Below are 20,152 nucleotides of genomic sequence, written 5' to 3'. Positions count from 1 at the left end.
TCTCTCTCATTATTTGCGGTTACTTGGAGCTTATGGTCGTGCATGACGCAATCTATAAAAAGCATCATTTTCCGGCCTCCCGGGTGGCGCAGTGGTCTAGGGCACTGCATCGCAGTGCTAACTGCGCCACCAGAGTCTCTGGGTTCGCGCCCAGGCTCTGTCGCAGCCGGCCGCGACCGGGAGGTCCGTGGGGCGACGCACAATTGGCACAGCGTCGTCCGGGTTAGGGAGGGTTTGGCCGGTAGGGATATCCTTGTCTCATCGCGCTCCAGCGACTCCTGTGGCGGGCCGGGCGCAGTGCGCGCTAACCGAGGGGGGCGGGTGCACGGTGTTTCCTCCGACACATTGGTGCGGCTGCCTTCCGGGTTGGAGGCGCGCTGTGTTAAAGAAGCAGTGCGGCTTGGTTGGGTTGTGCTTCGGAGGACGCATGGCTTTCGACCTTCGTCTCTCCCGAGCCCGTACGGGAGTTGTAGCGATGAGACAAGATAGTAATTACTAGCGATTGGATACCACAAAAATTGGGGAGAAAAGGGGATAAAATTTATTTAAAAAAAAAAAAAAAAAAACATCATTTTCCTCAGCCAGTGGTTTTTGTGCTGGAGCGATGCATAGTGTTGTTTCTGGGGATGTTTCTGTCGTTGGCCCCATGCACCTGTCTTGACATAAATAATTGTGATAGTAACCCTCTAAAAAGCCATTACGAATCTTTTTAATGTACTATGAAGCTAAGCATTTGTTTCTTGGGCTTCAGGAATGTGACTGATCAAAGTGCCTCAGGCCTGAACTGATTGAAAGTATAAGGGGATATCAGTGAACAAATGCCGTTGTCAAGGCTACGACGGCGCCAGTGCAGTGAGTGGAGCTTACTCAGGAGTTAAAAAAACGTATGTCGGATCGAGAGCCTAATGCTTCTTAAGTAGGTCTTTATGAGTTTTAGTTTAGAAAACCATCTCTCTGCAGAAGCGACAGTTACAGGGATGGTTATAAACCGCTTGATTTCCGTAGCAAGACGAGGGGAACTGGGCAGAAGGGAGTGGTGCTTCAAATCTAGCAGTTCTGCAACATCTTTAATTGAGCCTCTCGCATTCTCCTTAATTGCCGGACTCAACAGGTTACGGAAAGAGATGAACTGAATAGGAAGCTCTGGGACAGGTTGTCTGGATACTGGACAGCCAATAAACAGATGCAAAGAGATTATTATCTTCAGCGGACAACAGTTCTTGAGAGCTCAAACAAAGCAAGCACATTGTGATTCTATTCATACTGGTGAACCGGCATTTGAGTTGTGGTTGCAATTTCAACAGTCCCTTATCGCTGGTATATCTTGACATGCGTCATTCAAGACTAAGTTTAAATTGTGTGCAGCGCAATGGACTGTATGGGTTGACAATACTCAGTATAGAACACAGTCGGGCCTGTAACCTGGACCTACAGGCCGTGGTAAACATTTGCACACAAAAATGCAAGCCGACGCAGCCGCATACTGTAGCTACTATAGGCCTCTACATAGAAAAAAAGAGAGATTGGCATTAATAGACTGGTTTTACACACAACAACTTTCTATCCAAGCTGGGAGAGAGCCCGAGGAATGGCTCATGTCATGCACGCTCAGGTAGGATATACAGGACAGTTGCGAACTCTGACCTTTTGGAGGGTCCAGAGAAACTGCATTACGCCAGTGCACAGTCCTCAGGTAGGATATACAGGACAGTTGTGCATCAAAATAATACATCAATTGGTTGCTGATTTAGTATGCTGTTGTATTGAACATGCATTTGACCATCTGCAATGTTTGAATTTCCAACTTTTTAATTGCTGATTACATTTATCCAGTAAAGCAATAGGCTACATTCCCTGACACCACAGAAAGCCTATCATGGTTTTGATAGGCAGCTGTATAGACCCTTTCAGCATCGTGGACAGTGATTGGTTGTCTATACTTTGTGAGTGGCTCTCTGGCTGAGGCATTCGATTATATTTGAGGGAGGGGAGGGGCTGACCTGGCGGGGGTCCAGAGAAACTGTTGCGCCAGTCCAGTGAGAGTGAGGGAGATATGAGTGCATTTTTCATTGACAGGATTGTGTACCGCTCTTCCCAAGGCGTTGTGCTCAGTGTGTTTACTGCCTGACTGGGAGAAGCGTCTCCCCTGTGTGTGTGTGTGTGTGTGTGTGTGTGTGTGTGTGTGTGTGTGTGTGTGTGTGTGTGTGTGTGTGTGTGTGTGTGTGTGTGTGTGTGTGTGTGTGTGTGTGTGTGTGTGTGTGTGTGTGTGTGTGTGTGTGTGTGTGTGTGTGTGTGTGTAAGCTTAGGGGTTAGGGAAAATAGGATGTTGAATGGAAATCCATTTTAGGTCCCCACAAGGATAGTAAAACATATGTTGTGTGTGTGATCATGCTGGTGAGAGCTTGTCCCATCCTGTTTAAAAGGCCAAACACCGTGGGAGAGGAAGCTTTCCCTTACAGGAAGCTGTTTAGTGAAACTTTGGGGCACAACACTGCTGTCCTCTACTAGCGCTCTGCTGTCCTCTACTAGCGCTCTGCTGTCCTCTACTAGCGCTCTGCTGTCCTCTGCTAGCGCTCTGCTGTCCTCTGCTAGCGCTCTGCTGTCCTCTGCTAGCGCTCTGCTGTCCTCTACTAGCGCTCTGCTGTCCTCTGCTAGCGCTCTGCTGTCCTCTGCTAGCGCTCTGCTGTCGTCTGCTAGCGCTCTGCTGTCCTCTGCTAGCTCTCTGCTGTCCTCTGCTAGCGCTCTGCTGTCCTCTGCTAGCGCTCTGCTGTCCTCTGCTAGCGCTCTGCTGTCCTCTGCTAGCGCTCTGCTGTCCTCTGCTAGCGCTCTGCTGTCCTCTACTAGCGCTCTGCTAGCGCTCTGCCGCCCTCTACTAGCGCTCTGCCGTCCTCTGCTAGCGCTCTGCCGTCCTCTGCTAGCGCTCTGCCGTCCTCTACTAGCGCTCTGCCGTCCTCTACTAGCGCTCTGCCGCTCTCTACTAGCGCTCTGCCGCCCTCTACTAGCGCTCTGCCGCCCTCTACTAGCGCTCTGCCGCCCTCTACTAGCGCTCTGCCGCCCTCTACTAGCGCTCTGCCGCCCTCTACTAGCGCTCTGCCGCCCTCTACTAGCGCTCTGCCGCCCTCTACTAGCGCTCTGCCGCCCTCTACTAGCGCTCTGCCGCCCTCTACTAGCGCTCTGCCGCCCTCTACTAGCGCTCTGCCGTTCTCTACTAGCGCTCTGCCGTCCTCTACTAGCGCTCTGCCGTTCTCTACTAGCGCTCTGCCACCCTCTACTAGCGCTCTGCCGTTCTCTACTAGCGCTCTGCCGCCCTCTACTAGCGCTCTGCCGCCCTCTACTAGCGCTCTGCCGCCCTCTACTAGCGCTCTGCCGCCCTCTACTAGCGCTCTGCCGCCCTCTACTAGCGCTCTAGTGTCCTCTGCTCTAGCGCCCTCTGCTCTAGCGCTCTAGTGTCCTCTGCTCTAGCGCCCTCTGCTCTAGTGCTCTCTGCTCTAGCGCTCTAGCGTCCTCTGCTCTAGCGCCCTCTGCTCTAGCGCTCTAGCGCCCTCTGCTCTAGCGCCCTCTGCTCTAGCGTCCTCTGCTCTAGCGCTCTAGCGTCCTCTGCTCTAGCGCCCTCTGCTCTAGCGCTCTAGCGTCCTCTGCTCTAGTGCTCTACTAGCGCTCTACTGTCCTCTGCTGTATCACCCAGACCAGACACCAACCTTTTTGCCCCGAACCACATATCTAGTACCAGATTAATTAACCAACCTTTAACCATGGGGAGGATTAGAAAATATCAGGGCCTGTATTAATAAAGCGTCTCACTGCTGATCAAGGATCAGTTTTGCCTTATAAATCATAATGATATAGATTACATGGACAGGGGGTGACTGATCTTAGATCAGCACTCTTACTCGGAGACAATCTTGATGGATGTGGCACCTGACCCTGTATCAGTGTTTAGGGGACCCCTGTACCTACTCCATCCTTTAGCACCTCCAGGTACTGAGGCTCTAGGTCTTCTGGGTCCACTGGAGACAGAGGTGTAAATGCAGTTCCTGTGTTTTTATTATAGGATGGATTAGAGGACCAAGTCTCACTGTCATGTATCAATGGAAAGGTTTAGCTACTGTGTGTGTGTGTGTGTGTGTGTGGGGGGGGTGCGCGTGTACAAGTGAGAAGTGTGTGTGTGTGTGTGTGTGTGTGGAAAGAGAAACTGAGTAGGGGCTGAGGGAGAGGGGTGGTGGTGTGGGGGACATGAGAGGGAGGGAGAAAAGGAAGGTGTAGTAGATAGAGGGGGAGGAGGATGGGAGAGATGGCTAAGAAGAAAGCGGTAGAGAGTGGTAGCAAATAACTAGCAATTTCGCCAGCTGGTGTGTCTGGAGTCATGAGCCTTGTAATAGGACCAAACTAGGTATGAGGGAAAATGCGCGCCGTCCGGGGCTTATACAACAGAGCTGGGTGTTCAGTAGCTAGGGGAGAGAGAGGGCAGACGGACTGTCCCCTGTTCTGCATTATAGTAGCTTGAAGCAGGAGTTGTCATTCTGCTGTCTCGCTCTGTCAGTCACCACCACCCTGCATCCTATTCCTCTTCTCCTTCATCCCTGGCTGCATCCCTCCATCCATTTATCATCCTCCTGTCCTCCTGCATGGCCTCCACCTGTTCTTGCCCTCTGGACTCCAGAGGATGTCTTTTGTTTTTGCTCAGTCGTTCTGCTATTTTATGGGTGAGGGGGCTGAGACTAAAGAGAACCTGCACACTGCCCTCACACTGTTTAGGAGGAGATGTCATTGGCACGTTGCCTTGATGTTGCAGAGACCTTGTTGAAATGTTGCTCTGACATTATTAGGGCGTTTGTGAGGGAATGGGGACAAGAGCAGCTCAGAGGGAGAGTAGGAAATGCCAGTGACGTTAAACACTGCTGTTAAAGCCTCGGCACCCTCACTCCCACATGCAAGAACACATCACATGGAATACAGTGCAGACTACTGACATCATCCAACCCCTCTTCTTCTCGCCCTCCCTCCTCCCTCTTGTCCTCTTTCTTTATTTTCCCTCCATCTGCTTTCTTTTTCAATCTGCTTTCCTCCACCGGTCTCATCCTCTTCTTCTCTCCTCTCCCTTCCCTCCCTCCTTCCTACAGAACCCTCTGTGGTCCCCTCCAACACGGCTGTGGTGGCAGGTGCTGTGATTGGCTCCCTTCTGGCCCTCCTCCTCGTCGCCGCCCTTATTGCCGTCCTGGTCACCCGGAGCCGCCGGCAACAGCAGGGTTACCGTGGCAACCCAAACCACAGCTCCTACGACATAAAGTCGCGTCTCTTCGGCGCCGGCAAGAAGGGGAGCAAGAACGGGACTGGTGCTGGCGCCGGGGGCAACGGGGCGGGCGGCAACAACAACAGCCCCATCTACGTCTACAAGGAGGGCTCCGCCCATGATGGCCTGACTGACAAGGCCAATCAACACGTGCCACTGCACCTGGGGGGGCGTGGTGAGGGGGGGGTTGCCACGGCGCCCACGGCACAGGACATCCTGCTGAGTGGCGAGCTGGACGAGGCAGAGCGAAGGAAGTTTGACCAGCTGGAGGACGACGAGGAGAGTTACGACCACTTTGGAGGGGGCGGGCCCATCCTGCAGCTCCGCCCACCACATGACCAGGACGGAATCATGAGCGGTTACCTTGACGACGACATGGAGTCTCAGCGCGACGGGTCGGTCATCTCACGGACTGCCGTGTACGTGTAGAGAGAACGGGCAGAGGAAGAGGAGGAGGAAGGAAAGCGGGATGGAAGAATGAAAATGTCCTCCTTCTAAAGGAGTTGGTGGTGTTGGGTACTCCTCTGTTGGATCATTTGAAATATATTAACAACGACCACAAATGCAGCCCATAGAGAGAGCAAGATGAAGTGGCTGAGGGAGGGAATGTACAAAAACAAGATTAACTGAGTGAAGTGGCTGAGGGAGGGAATGTACAGAAACAAGATGAACTGAGTGAAGTGGCTGAGGGAGGGAATGTACAGAAACAAGATTAACTGAGTGAAGTGGCTGAGGGAGGGAATGTACAGAAACAAGATGAACTGAATGAAGTGGCCGAGGGAGGGAATGTACAGAAACAAGATTAACTGAGTGAAGTGGCTGAGGGAGGGAATGTACAGAAACAAGATGAACTGAATGAAGTGGCCGAGGGAGGGAATGTACAGAAACAAGATGAACTGAATGAAGTGGCTGAGGGAGGGAATGTACAGAAACAAGATGAACTGAATGAAGTGGCTGAGGGAGGGAATGTACAGAAACAAGATGGAGGACTGGTGCATTGATAAAACAAGTATTTTTCTCTGGACCCAATATGAAAAGTGGATCACTTGATGTCTATCTACCAAAACAATGAAAGAAATCCTGAAACTATCTTTTTCACATCGCTGCTCTGTTGTCTGTTGTGTTCCTCATTTCTTTAGTTTAGGGACCTTGGAGATTGAAGCCTCCAGAGAGACACATTGTAGTAGGTACTTGTGGGTAAAATGGCATCTCCGTGCAGCCGTTCCCTCGCTAGCTAGAGAAACTCCTCACTAAAATATTCACTCTTATCTCCACTAAATGCACAGTAGCAATGTAAGGGGTGTCACGATGGTATCTGCTCCCTGCTATTCTCGTCTCTCTCCTGTGGGACAACGTTTGTTCCGGCTACAGTAGCCTTGTTTCTGCTGTATGTGACAGTACTGGGGAAGGGAACAGGAAGTTTGGCAGGGGAAGTGGTCGATGTAGTTGTCGTTAAGTAAAATGTCAAACTCTCTTGTGTCTGTATGTTGCAGTAGGCCTCCTCTTTCTACCTCATTTTCTCTCTGCTATTGTGCCATCAACTGGAAGTATGTGCAGAATTTAGTTTGGGACATTCTGAAATGATAAACAACTTACTGAAGGAGGGGTAGTCATCTAGATGAAGAGTGCATGAAAGGGGGATTGATAGAGGGATATGAGGGAGGGAATGGATAGAGGGAACCGTACAGCTGTTCTCATCTCCGGAGAGACGGGGAGAGAGGGATTAGGATGAATTGAGAGAGGGAGAAAAAGAAAAGGCTCAAACAGCAGGGCTGTTCTCCCTCTCCTCTGTTTGATCCCTCTCTTCTTGTGGTGTTCCTGACACGAAGAGTTTGATTGCTAATGAGCCGTGAAGTCACTGCTCATCTTAGCCCACACACACACACCAAATTACCGCCGCTTAGATGGTATGACGTGGACATTTTCTCTCCCTCCTCGCTCTCCTCCGTTCTCCCTCTCCTCTGTTCTCCCTCCTCCCTCCTTACCCTGTCTCTTACCTCTGTCTTTCTCCATCTCTCTCCTTCTCTCCCTCAGTCTCTCCTCCACCAGTCTTTCTCCATCACCTCTCTTTACCCTGTGTGTGTGATTTACACAGGGCTGTGTGGAGGTCAGGGACACCGGGAGAGCAGAGGGAGTATTGCATGGCTCCCTCCCTACGTGTCAAACACCCCACTTACTGTACTGTACCCCCTTCCTCCTGCCAGACCTGACTCAGACAGCCATGGCCCTGCTCACTGTACATCTCGGCTTTTCCTCCTATCCCATTGTATATGTTGCTTTGTCAATCTATACAATCACAAGGTATATAGAAATCCAAATACATGATGGCATATTTGCATCTGTAGCCAATTAAGATATAAATTAAGTCAAATGAATTGATTGATTCTGTGCATACACAGGGGGTGTATGACCTATTATAGGACCTATATTGACTAGCAGAGGTCTGGGTATAATCCTTCATGATTCAGACAGACCGGAGCCTGATAGTTTAGTGACTAATTTGTCTTTCTAACAAGACAGTCGAGGGCTGTTCAAGCCAATATCACCATGTACAACTATTATACATCACTAGAGGCAACCAGATGACCACTGGAAGGCTATGACCAGCTGTCTTCCTGAAGAGCCTTAGTTTCCTACCCTCAATACCCCAGATCTGAATCCGCCCCTTAACAACTCCTAGCTCATGACTCCCCTGTGATTCATCGTGTTTCCTGGTTAATCAGTGGGGTTTCCTTGGCCGCCCTGACCAGGTGAGGCACCTGATTGGCCCGTTAAGCCTGGGTCTGTTTCTGGGTCACAGCCAGCCAGAGGTCATGGGGTCAAACGATGTGCGTTTTACCGCTGAGGACGTGGAGGGTGCCTGTGGGACGCACCTCTAATAGGGCCCTTTAACTTTAACCCATAGGGTTCACAGAGAAACACACATATTACACACACTCTGGTGAGAGAGCGACGTGTAGTAGTGTTCCAGGATGACGTTAACTCTTGTGGTGGAGGTTGACCTTGGTGTGGGGGAGAGAAAGGAACGGAGAGGGGGGAGACAGAGAGAAAGGGATAGATACTGACCCACTGTGCGACTCGCCTAACCATCATCACTTGATAACACGATAGCCTAAGTCTGTCAATACAATAGATTGATAGCATTATGGCCTCAGTATAGGCCAAAACTCTGACTTACATACACATTATAGATACAGTACACATGCCTAGAGCAGGGTTCTACAGTGCAACCATTTTACTCACATATGCGCCTAAATATTTTGCTGTGCGACATTTAATTTTTATTTAGGAGCCCCAGTGTGCTGAGAACAGTTTTTAATTCTAGCTTTATTACCTCAAATATTTTTCACTGTGTTCCTAAATTTCTTTGTGTGCACCTACATTTTTCAACTTAGCCACACACGTGCTCCTAAACAAGGTCGGCGTAAAGGCCTGTAGTGAACTACTTATCATGACCACTAACAAACACGTATCTCCCATCTTTGCACTTGTGTGTAACACCAAAACAGGATATGCCCACTAGTTATATTTGTATGAAGGTGATAAAGTGTGTCTTTGGAGAAATATTGATAATGTCCTTCTGTTTGTAATGTGAAGAGGGAGGGAGGGAGGGAAGGGAGAAAGTTGTATGTATTTTTTGGTGTGAGGTATCTGTATAGTATATATGTACGGATCTTTATTTTTCTTGTCGAACTCCTGTGGAAAAAATGTGGATATTTATACGTGTAAATAACTTCTGTATAGAGTCAATGTTGTCGTGTGGAACTCACTTCCTGGTTTGGCCATGGTCAAAGTTCCATCAGAGCCAATAATACTGTACTCAGAATGTAACTGCTTGAATAGACAACCCTCAATGAAAAGGTGTAGGATGTATATGATGCACATCTTCAGCTATTAAATACTGGTGAATCTAGTTCATCTCAAGAACAATAGTTGATACTTGTAAACTTATGAGTTTTTCAGTAGGCTGATGACTGAAATAACTGGATTGGCAGGTTCACTAAACTCAATCAGCATACTTAAGATACCTGCCCCTTCACCCATAAACACACTCACTATTTATCAGATAGACTAGCTCCCACAGAGTCAGTGCTGTGTGTGGTTTCTGAGTCAGCGCTCTGTGTGTGGTTTCTGAGTCAGCGCTCTGTGTGTGGTTTCTGAGTCAGCGCTCTGTGTGTGGTTTCTGAGTCAGCGCTCTGTGTGTGGTTTCTGAGTCAGCGCTCTGTGTGTGGTTTCTGAGTCAGCGCTCTGTGTGTGGTTTCTGAGTCAGCGCTCTGTGTGTGGTTTCTGAGTCAGCGCTCTGTGTGTGGTTTCTGAGTCAGCGCTGTGTGTGTGGTTTCTGAGTCAGCGCTGTGTGTGTGGTTTCTGAGTCAGCGCTGTGTGTGTGGTTTCTGAGTCAGCGCTGTGTGTGTGGTTTCTGAGTCAGCGCTGTGTGTGTGGCTCAGGGGCTTTGGGACATCTGTCAGTGCCACAGGGTGTGTAATTTAATGTAACCCCCATTTCCTGCCCCCTCTGTCTCTTAGCATAGGGAGTTAGAGGAGACATTACTGTACACTGTCCACTGCAGCCTGATCTCGCTCTCTCACACACACACACACACACACACACACAGAAAGAGGGAACTAGTAAAAGAGACACTTTCCCAAACGCACACAAACACTCAGTGATCCCAACTAAGCTCAGTGGTCAGAACTCTGTCAGCACATTCACATACCCTTCTGTTCTCCAGAGACTGGGAGAGAGCCACACACACACTCCTCTTGCCCAATGTCAGGGATTTTAAGGAGAATGTGTTCTAAGAACACTTTCTGAGAATCATCTGTACTGTTGCTCTCTCTGTGCTACGTTTTACAGCTTTCCCAAAATAAAATACCCAATTGGCCAAACTTGACCTCCACTGACTGGTCCCGAAGTAAAATGCTTCTAGAAAATCACTATCCAACTACGTCTTCAGTCTTTTACAACATTTCGTTTTTTTAAAGTAAATGTTTTCTGGGAATGTACTTCTCTTGACCTCCACTTGTACTGCCTGGCACAAAGGTTTTAATATAAAAATGCTTTTAGAGAGTTGATGTAATGTTCCTGACCTGCAGCTAACACAGCTTTAGGTTGTTATTTAGTTGTTGTTGATAATCCACATCGTCCTCCTCTGGCTCTAAACACTGATGACTAATCGAAGCCTTCGCTTCCTTGTCTCGATCTCTCTCCCCTGACGTGTACATAGTATAAATATATAAATACAGTATCTAGCGGAAAGAAAAATAAAGAATTACTAATTTATGGTGTCACGTGTTCTATTTCTCAGCGCCAAGCATGAAGGATTTATTCTCTTCTGTATCAATGCTTAGTCCTTATCTTTTTATCTCTTATTGCAGTGATTTATAATTTATGTTTTTGGAGTGCTTTATTTCTCGATTGCTTTGCTGTGATTACTACGCCAAAACAGGCTTAATGTGCTTTTACTGCACAAAATGGTGCACGGTGCACACTCGAAACAATCTCACCACAAAATGTGCTTTTTATTCACCATTCTATGAACTTGTTTATTTTATTTTTTAAAGAATCATTTTAGAATTTGTCACTATTTGTCATGTCTTTCTATTTTTTGTATAATTTTTTTTCTATTTGGTTGCAATTAAAGTTTTCTTGATTTTTGAAATGATGACCTTGTTGCTGTGCATTATGTACATAGAAGGAATATAAATAATAATTTAATGTAGGTATCTGGGTATATTTATTATCAATGTCCTCTGTTGGCTAGTGTCACATGTTGGCACACCATGGAGGGTGCTGAGTCTTGCTGTTTGTCTCGTTTCGGTTGTGATAAAACTGTTCATTGTCAACAGAGTGCTGATAACATAGGCTATGGGAATCAACATGAAGGTTAGAGCGGGTGAGAGGCCATTGTAGGTGAATTGTGTTAGCTCACGTTTCACTCACACCTAGTGGTTAGAGCGTTGGACTAGTAACCGAAAGGTTGCAAGTTCAAATCCCCGAGCTGACAAGGTACAAATCTGTCGTTCTGCCCCTGAACAGGCAGTTCGCCCACTTCCTAGGCCGTCATTGAAAATAAGAATTTGTTCTTAACTGACTTGCCTAGTTAAATAAAGGTAAAATAAAAAAACTCACACACCCAAGCCCCTCCCCCTGTTTGTTTGTTTGTTTGTTTGATTTGCATATGTCATCTGGTTGGCTGGAGTGACCCCGCTGCTGTGGTAACGGGTAGTTTGGACAAGAGTGGGAGAGTCAAGGAAACATACCGATACTGTGTGTAATGGCTTAGGAATGTGGTGTTGCTTTAGTGTTACTCTGGAGGCAGAGGGAGAGTTTATCAGTTGGGGAATGTGCATGCTGGCTGAAACTAAGTAATTAGACCAGCTCTCAAGGGCTGCATTCTTTGAACCCTCTGACTCAACCAGACTGGTTTGGTCAAAAAAGTGGGAGGTGCTTGCATGCGCCCATCATTTTATCACTGTAAAACCGTGTGACCTTCACTCCCCACAGTAATACAGTGCAGAGATGAAGTCAAAATGGATTCATTGTGTGAAGGTTTGAATGTTTTTCTGCCCTGTAGTCTCTGCTAGAACCAATTTGGTTCTTTAGGTCCGTATCTTCCGTGTCTTGACTCATTGCCACAGGTCTGTGTGTGTGTCGTCTATGGGGTTTTTCCGCGAATGCTCAAACTATTTATTCAGAGTCCAGACAGCCATCTGGCTCCACTAATTGCTTTGAGTTTGAGGCTGGAACAATGAGAAGACGACACTCACTCTTCTCTGGGCTCCTGGCTGAATGCTAAAGACTTCCTTTCACAACAGAACAGAAATGGTGGCATCACTTGAAACACCTGAGAGGGATACACCCAGACTGTGTTGCGCTCAACAGAAATGGTGGCATCACTTGAAACACCTGAGAGGGATACACCCAGACTGTGTTGCGCTCAACAGAAATGGTGGCATCACCTGAAACACCTGAGAGGGATACACCCAGACTGTGTTGCGCTCAACAGAAATGGTGGCATCACCTGAAACACCTGAGAGGGATACACCCAGACTGTGTTGCGCTCAACAGAAATGGTGGCATCACTTGAAACACCTGAGAGGGATACACCCAGACTGTGTTGCGCTCAACAGAAATGGTGGCATCACCTGAAACACCTGAGAGGGATACACCCAGACTGTGTTGCGCTCAACAGAAATGGTGGCATCACCTGAAACACCTGAGAGGGATACACCCAGACTGTGTTGCGCTCAACAGAAATGGTGGCATCACCTGAAACACCTGAGAGGGATACACCCAGACTGTGTTGCGCTCAACAGAAATGGTGGCATCACCTGAAACACCTGAGAGGGATACACCCAGACTGTGTTGCGCTCAACAGAAATGGTGGCATCACTTGAAACACCTGAGAGGGATACACCCAGACTGTGTTGCGCTCAACAGAAATGGTGGCATCACCTGAAACACCTGAGAGGGATACACCCAGACTGTGTTGCGCTCAACAGAAATGGTGGCATCACCTGAAACACCTGAGAGGGATACACCCAGACTGTGTTGCGCTCAACAGAAATGGTGGCATCACTTGAAACACCTGAGAGGGATACACCCAGACTGTGTTGCGCTCAACAGAAATGGTGGCATCACCTGAAACACCTGAGAGGGATACACCCAGACTGTGTTGCGCTCAACAGAAATGGTGGCATCACCTGAAACACCTGAGAGGGATACACCCAGACTGTGTTGCGCTCAACAGAAATGGTGGCATCACCTGAAACACCTGAGAGGGATACACCCAGACTGTGTTGCGCTCAACAGAAATGGTGAATGGTTTAAGAGTAGTGACCCCTTAAACCAAAACCTGGCTGTTAAACCAAAAACCACATCATCTAGATTTGAATCCAAACTGACACTGCGGTGCCAAGCTCTCAATGTTGTCCAATCCCTGTTCTAACGTAGTGCTGTACCAGTCCAGTGTCAATCCGCTGTAGTTATATTGTAGTGATACCCGGGGCACTGTCATGGTGGCCCTGTTCTGGCTCCCTGTGACGGGAGGATGAGGCAGACATTGTTTTTGTGTCTCTGTCGGACTCGGTTAGGAATAATCGTGTGTGTTTCTGTGTTTGTGCACGGCAGAATGTACTGTAACGGCATATTTGTGTGTTTAGACTCCAGCAAAGTGGGATAGTTTGTTTCTGTGTCTGGTATGATGGCCTGAGGGGGGTGCTGTGTGTGTGAGGAGACCTGTGTGTGTGTGTGTGTGTGAGGAGACCTGTGTGTGTGGACATCGGAGTTGGTAGACACATATGTATACATATCTGTGTGTACGCCTGTTTACCCTGCAGCATTCAACGTTTATACTGTCCATGGCTTCTAATTGTCTGAGCTACTGTCCAGTCCATACAGTAGTGTATAGATTAACACACAGCCTTAACACACACTTTAACCTGTTCTAGTCTGCTGATGGATGAATAGAAGCTAGCCTACCGCCACCTGTCTCCGTTTAACCCCTCACCCTTAGGCTCCAGGCCTGACTCAACGATCCCAGAGTGTGATAGCTGGCCTGATGAGTGAATCACAGTATGATGTATTGATGGGCTGACCCATGAAGGCATCTCTTCAATGACCTATATGAGTAGCCAGCCTGGTTCTGACCTTTTTTTAATGTGAATGGAAACTCCTTTTGGCCTCATCACATGCTTTGTGTAGATTCTGTTTGACTTTCTCCAATCCAGAGCCACAGATTTACGGTGTATTCATTTTTTTTGTACTGTTTTTCAATTTTTTTAAAATATATATTTTTTAAACCAAATACTATGTATGAGCTGGGTGCTGCACACCAATGACAATATTTGACACATTACAGAGCACTTTTTCCATGTGCTGTATTTGATCTTCTACTCCCTGCTGTTTGCAAAATGATGGCTTCTCTTGGCCTAGCCTGGGTACCTGACTGTCTGCAATATGTCTGCATTCCATACTACTACAACATATTCTTGTCAATGTCAAGTACACTAAAGCAGAACACACTTGAACTCTTGAGATTACTGAGACTACTCTTTAGCATAACAGACACAGGAAATGGTATTGTTCCTCTTTATCAGTAAGTCATAATGTTGACTCTTCTCAGGGTTTTATTAAGCTACATTTTGTACACACACACACACACACACACACACACACACACTCAACCCCTGGTCTGCTGTCGTGGGGGGGGTGGATGCCCCTGTATCCCCTAGCGTCCCAAGGAGTTTACTCTTCCTGTCCTGATGCTGACCGGGCTGGAGCTGACGGCAGACAGGGAGCAGGGGATTGTGGGTAGCAGGGCTCCCAGGGGTGCTGCATGGTTGGCCCACTGCCACCAGAGCAGTAGGGGTGGGGAGGGGGCATCTGACAGGGTTGAGGTGGAGGTAGAGGGGGGTAGATAGATGAATGTAGATCCAGTTGAATGCACCTTCCACATGACAGTGTGTGTTTGGGAGGAGGACTGTGGAGGAGAAGCGGGGGGGGGGGGGGTTGTTGTAGGGTGATGGGTTTCAGTATAGTGTAGGGGGAGGTGATAGAGGATGTAGGTTTAGGAGTGGGTTGGTTTGGGGTGTGAGGAGAGGAACGGGGGGAGTAGGATTAGACAAGGGGGGGCATGGGGTTAGTGCAGCTGTGTTCGTTTAGATTCTGTGAGATCAGTGTATGTGTGTGTTCTCTCTATATGTCCCACTCAGTGGTGCAGTGACCTCAACCACCACCTGCAAAAACAGACGGCAGCTGCAGATGAGAGGTGTGCGTGTGTGTGTGCGTGTGTGTGTGTGTGTGCGTGCGTGCATCAAGTTCCCATGCTGGGATGTACCTGCAACTAAACCTCTCCCTGAAGCACACAGAATAATAATAATACATTTTCAGGGTCCTGGTTAGCTGGCAGCACTGACCTACTGTCTGTCAGTCGGATCTTTATCCATATGAGAATGGTTACCCCTGCTCCGCTCCTAAGAATAGATGTGTGTGTTTGGCTCGGGCACTCACCGTCTCAACAGGCTCTCAATCGTGCTCTCACGACAGACAGACCAAGAGAAGAGCAGAAACAAACAGAAATACTCTGGCTCTAGGTTGGTCAGGATAACTCATTTGATATTTTTATTGGACTCTTGTCAGGTCTAGAGTGAATCAACTGGTCACAGTGTGTGTTTGTGACGCTGTACATGCAGCTCTCACACACTGGATAGAGATTGTGTGTCTTCTCTCTGAGGTAGTCCAGAGTGATTTTATTCAGTGACTGTGTGGTCTCGTCTCTCTGTAGGAGTGAAGTCTATTTCTGTTCTCTTTGTCTGACATCAAATAGAGTCAGGTTGTGGAAAGTACTGTGACTACTTCACACAGCTATGTCTGTGTGTGAGGCAACTTCTCTTGACACTTCTACACACACTCTGTATTATCTCTTCCATTCACCTTTGTCTCTCCATCTAAACACCTCTTTTTCTTCTCTCTATCAGACATCCATCTCCATCACTCTCTCGCTCTCTCTCTGCTTACTCTTTCACCTCTTTTATTCTGTCCCTCCTTTTTTTTTACCTTTCTCTCTGTCACTCTCTGTCACTCTCTCTCTGTCACTCTCTCATAATAAAGAAGGGAGATGGATGGTGAGAATCTGACATCCCACCTCACTGCTCAGAGACACAGTCTCTCTTCCTCCCCTTATATCTCTCTCCCTGTTTCTCTGATCTGGTTACCACAGGAGACTGACAACCCCCCAGTGTTACCTGCAGCCCATCAGATCACAATCTATTCTGTGAGGAAAGGAGTTCCTTCCCCTTTCAACTTATTGAGCTTCTCTGTTGCAAGCCAGACGTTGTCTAGAGGGCAGAACAGAGGGGAGCTGAAGGTATTGAACTGTGTGGTGTATCTACCTGTCTGCTGAGTCTTAGCCTACCTGCTGAGCCCTGCTCTTAACACACTGCAGGGCCACAGTGACAGGTGCACAGTGACAGGTGCACAGTGACAGGTGCACAGTGACAGGTGCACAGTGACAGGGCCACAGTGACAGGTGCACAGTGACAGGGGCACAAATATGGTGCTGTGGGTCGGCTCCATGGAGAGGCCTGATTCATGTCCATGTGCAGAGGAGTGTCTGACACGAGAGCAGTGTGTGTGACATACGAGAGCAATGAGCAGCCTGGGCCTTAGTAACACACACACACACACACAGAGCGATATTAGAGCTCATCTTTTACCACCTATGGCTCCTTGGGCGTAGCAGCACTATATTGGTTTAGCTGTACTTTAGTGTGTGTCTGGTCTGGGAGTCTCTAGTCTTCAATCATCTGTAGCCCCATGCCTCTATTCTACAATTTATCTCTATAAGCTTTTCTCCTGTCCTTTATCCTCCATAGGCCCACACCAGGGATGCGGCCAAAATGGCCCTCTATTCCCTATGTAGTGCACTACTTTTGACCAGAGCCCATTTCTGGTCTAAAGTAGTGCACTACATAGCGAATAGGTTGCGAATTTGGGACACAGGCCATGTGATGTATGGAGCTGTTCCATTTCTAGATCTGTTTCTGTGCTACATGGTCAGTCTAGTGTCTGAGGTTTTCTCTGCGTGCGTAGCCTATCACGTCTGTGGCCAGGTTGTCTGTGGTCGTTTAGCCTGCTTAGGGCCCTCTACACTGCTGCTGTCCCGGTGTGGTAATATGTCTTTTATATCAGTCTCTCTCAGCTCTCCTCTTCCCTAGTTAATCACTGTTCACAGTGTCTGTGGAACAATGCATTAGGTTGCCTTCTGTAGTGTGTGTGAAGTTGGGGTGTGTGTGTGGCTTTGGCACTGCATGGCTACTGGTGTAATGTGATGTACCTTTTGTAGCATGTGTGGTTCACATATGAATGTGTGACAATTTATGTGGTTGGAGGATTTTGTATAATGTGTGTGCTTGGCTGCTGTGTTCAGTACTGTGGGGGGGGTGTGTGTGTGTGTGTGTGTGTGGCTGCTGCGTTCAGTACTGTGTGTGGGGGGGGGGGAGGGGGGGGTGCGTGGCTGCTGCGTTCAGTACTGTGTGGGGGTGTGTGTGTGCTTGGCTGCTGCGTTCAGTACTGTGTGGGGGTGTGTGTGTGCTTGGCTGCTGCGTTCAGTACTGTGTGGGGTGGGGGGGGGGGGGGTGTGCGTGGCTGCTGCGTTCAGTACTGTGTGTGGGGGGGGGGGGGGTGTGTGCTTGGCTGCTGCGTTCAGTACTGTGTGGGGGGGGGGGGGGGGTGTGCTTGGCTGCTGCGTTCAGTACTGTGTGGGGTGGGTGTGTGCGTGGCTCCTGCGTTCAGTACTGTGTGGTGGGGGGGGGGGGGGGTGCGTGCGTGGCTGCTGCGTTCAGTACTGTGTGGGGGGGGTGTGCGTGCGTGGCTGCTGCGTTCAGTACTGTGTGTGTGGGGGGGGGGGGTGCGTGGCTGCTGTGTTCAGTACTGTGTGGGGGGGGGGGGGGGGGGGGTGCTTGGCTGCTGCGTTCATTACTGTGTGTGGGGGGTGTGTGTGTGTGTGTGCGTGGCTGCTGCGTTCATTACTGTGTGTGGGGGGTGTGTGTGCGTGCGTGGCTGCTGCGTTCAGTACTGTGTGGGGGGGGTGTGTGTGTGCTGCATTCAGTACTGTGTGGGGGTGTGTGTGTGTGTGTGTGTGTGTGTGTGCGTGGCTGCTGCTGTATTCAATTCTTGTTTGTTTGTGTGTGTGTGTGTCTGCTCCCATTGTGTGTAGGCAGTCTATTTGACTTGATGAGCCAGGCTTTGTATTAGGCAGGTTGAGCTGCAGGGGGAGTTTTGTAACAGTTGACCGGTTCCACTGAGTCATTTGTGTGGAGGAGAGAGCGAAAAAGAGCGCGATGGGAGGGAAGGAGGGAGTAGGGGCACAAGTGGTTAGGGGTGAAAGATGAGTGCAGATGAAAAGTGATGGAGGAGAAAACGCGAGAGGGGAAAGAGAACAACAGCTGGAAGAGCCAGAGGGAGCAGAGATGACACTGCCTCCATCCTTCCTTCCTTCTCTCCCTCCTTCATTCCTTCCCTCCTTCCTTGTCCTTCATCCATGGGCCCTGAGCCTGTCTGTAGTGTATAGCCCCACTCCTCATTACGCTCTCTCAACCTTAAAGGTCACAGGCATGGTGGGATGGAGCAGGGCTTTTAAATGCAACAAGAAAAGCTCCGTTATGTAACATCTGCTGGAGCTTTTGTCAGGGAGTTGTGTGTCTGTCAGGGAGTTGTGTGTCTTTGTCAGGGAGTTGTGTGTCTTTGTCAGGGAGTTGTGTGTCTTTGTCAGGGAGTTGTGTGTCTTTGTCAGGGAGTTGTTGTGTGTCTGTCAGGGAGTTGTGTGTCTGTCAGGGAGTTGTGTGTCTGTCAGGGAGTTGTGTGTCTTTGTCAGGGAGTTGTGTGTCTTTGTCAGGGAGTTGTGTGTCTTTGTCAGGGAGTTGTGTGTGTCTTTGTCAGGGAGTTGTGTGTCTTTGTCAGGGAGTTGTGTGTGTCTTTGTCAGGGAGCTGTGTGTGTCTTTGTCAGGGAGTTGTGTGTGTCTTTGTCAGGGAGTTGTGTGTGTCTTTGCCAGGGAGCTGTGTGTGTCTTTGTCAGGGAGTTGTGTGTGTCTTTGTCAGGGAGTTGTGTGTGTCTTTGTCAGGGAGTTGTGTGTGTCTTTGTCAGGGAGTTGTGTGTGTCTTTGCCAGGGAGTTGTGTGTGTCTTTGTCAGGGAGTTGTGTGTCTTGCCAGGGAGTTGTGTGTGTCTTTGTCAGGGAGTTGTGTGTGTCTTTGTCAGGGAGTTGTGTGTGTCTTTGTCAGGGAGTTGTGTGTGTCTTTGTCAGGGAGTTGTGTGTGTCTTTGTCAGGGAGTTGTGTGTGTCTTTGTCAGGGAGTTGTGTGTGTCTTTGTCAGGGAGTTGTGTGTGTCTTTGTCAGGGAGTTGTGTGTGTCTTTGTCAGGGAGCTGTGTGTGTCTTTGTCAGGGAGTTGTGTGTGTCTTTGTCAGGGAGTTGTGTGTGTCTTTGTCAGGGAGTTGTGTGTCTTGCCAGGGAGTTGTCTTTGTCAGGGAGTTGTGTGTCTTGCCAGGGAGTTGTGTGTGTCTTTGCCAGGGAGTTGTGTGTCTTGCCAGGGAGTTGTGTGTCTTGCCAGGGAGTTGTGTGTCTTGCCAGGGAGTTGTGTGGGTTGATACTACTGTGTTGAACTCTCTGCTGACATCATCTAATATCCAGAGACTAGTTTCACTGGGCTCTCTGCAACTTGAGGTGCTGTACAGTATCCAGGCCTATAGCCTGTCTCTGAGGCTAAGTCTCCATGCCTGTCCCCTATAGCTCTGGCTGTCCTGTCCACCCTGTCTCCTTCACTGACTCCCCCCTCCTCTCCCTATCCACCCTCCTCTCTTCTCTCCCTCCATCCCTCCTGTCTCTATTTGTGGTAGTAATGTTTTTGTACAGTGATGACAACCAGGGTCATAGCTAGCCTGCCACCCCGTCCAGCGGTGGAGCTGCGAGACACACACACACACACACACACACACACTGGTGTTTGGTGACATTTTACAGCAAAATGATTCATCAATGTTGACATTCAGCCTTATGAATAATATTCATGATCCATACAGCAGAGGCATGTTACACACAAGCGTGTATATACACACACGTTCCTGCAGGCGGTGGGGAGAGCATGTCACAGCCAAGACATGTCACACACACACAGTATGCATTTACCCAAGTTACTGGTCACTAGAGATGTTCTTCCACTATACAATGGATAGACGACTGTAGATCTGTAGACCGATAGATGAATAATTAGACTCGTATAACCTTTGTTCTCTTTCATTCTGTATTCTGAAAGACTTTACCCCCCCAGTGTTTTGTTTAATTCACAATTTTAATCAGCCAGGCATT

At 48.7% G+C, this 20,152-nt stretch overlaps 1 protein-coding gene across 1 annotated transcript in view; it reads left to right on the top strand.

The window, feature by feature from the left end:
• The window catches only part of LOC120030757 (poliovirus receptor-like), a 53,335-nt gene extending 42,382 nt beyond the window's left edge, over positions 1-10,953 (top strand). The window contains exon 7 of the mRNA XM_038976176.1: positions 5,121-10,953. Coding sequence (XP_038832104.1) covers positions 5,121-5,719 — 599 coding nt within the window. The 3' untranslated portion in view covers positions 5,720-10,953. The remainder of the gene's footprint in view (positions 1-5,120) is intronic.
• Positions 10,954-20,152: the final 9,199 nt, after the last annotated feature.

Source organism: Salvelinus namaycush, chromosome 37, assembly GCF_016432855.1.
Source record: "Salvelinus namaycush isolate Seneca chromosome 37, SaNama_1.0, whole genome shotgun sequence".
In the NCBI taxonomy this organism is placed as follows: domain Eukaryota; kingdom Metazoa; phylum Chordata; class Actinopteri; order Salmoniformes; family Salmonidae; genus Salvelinus; species Salvelinus namaycush.
This window is presented reverse-complemented; position numbering and strand designations above follow the sequence as displayed.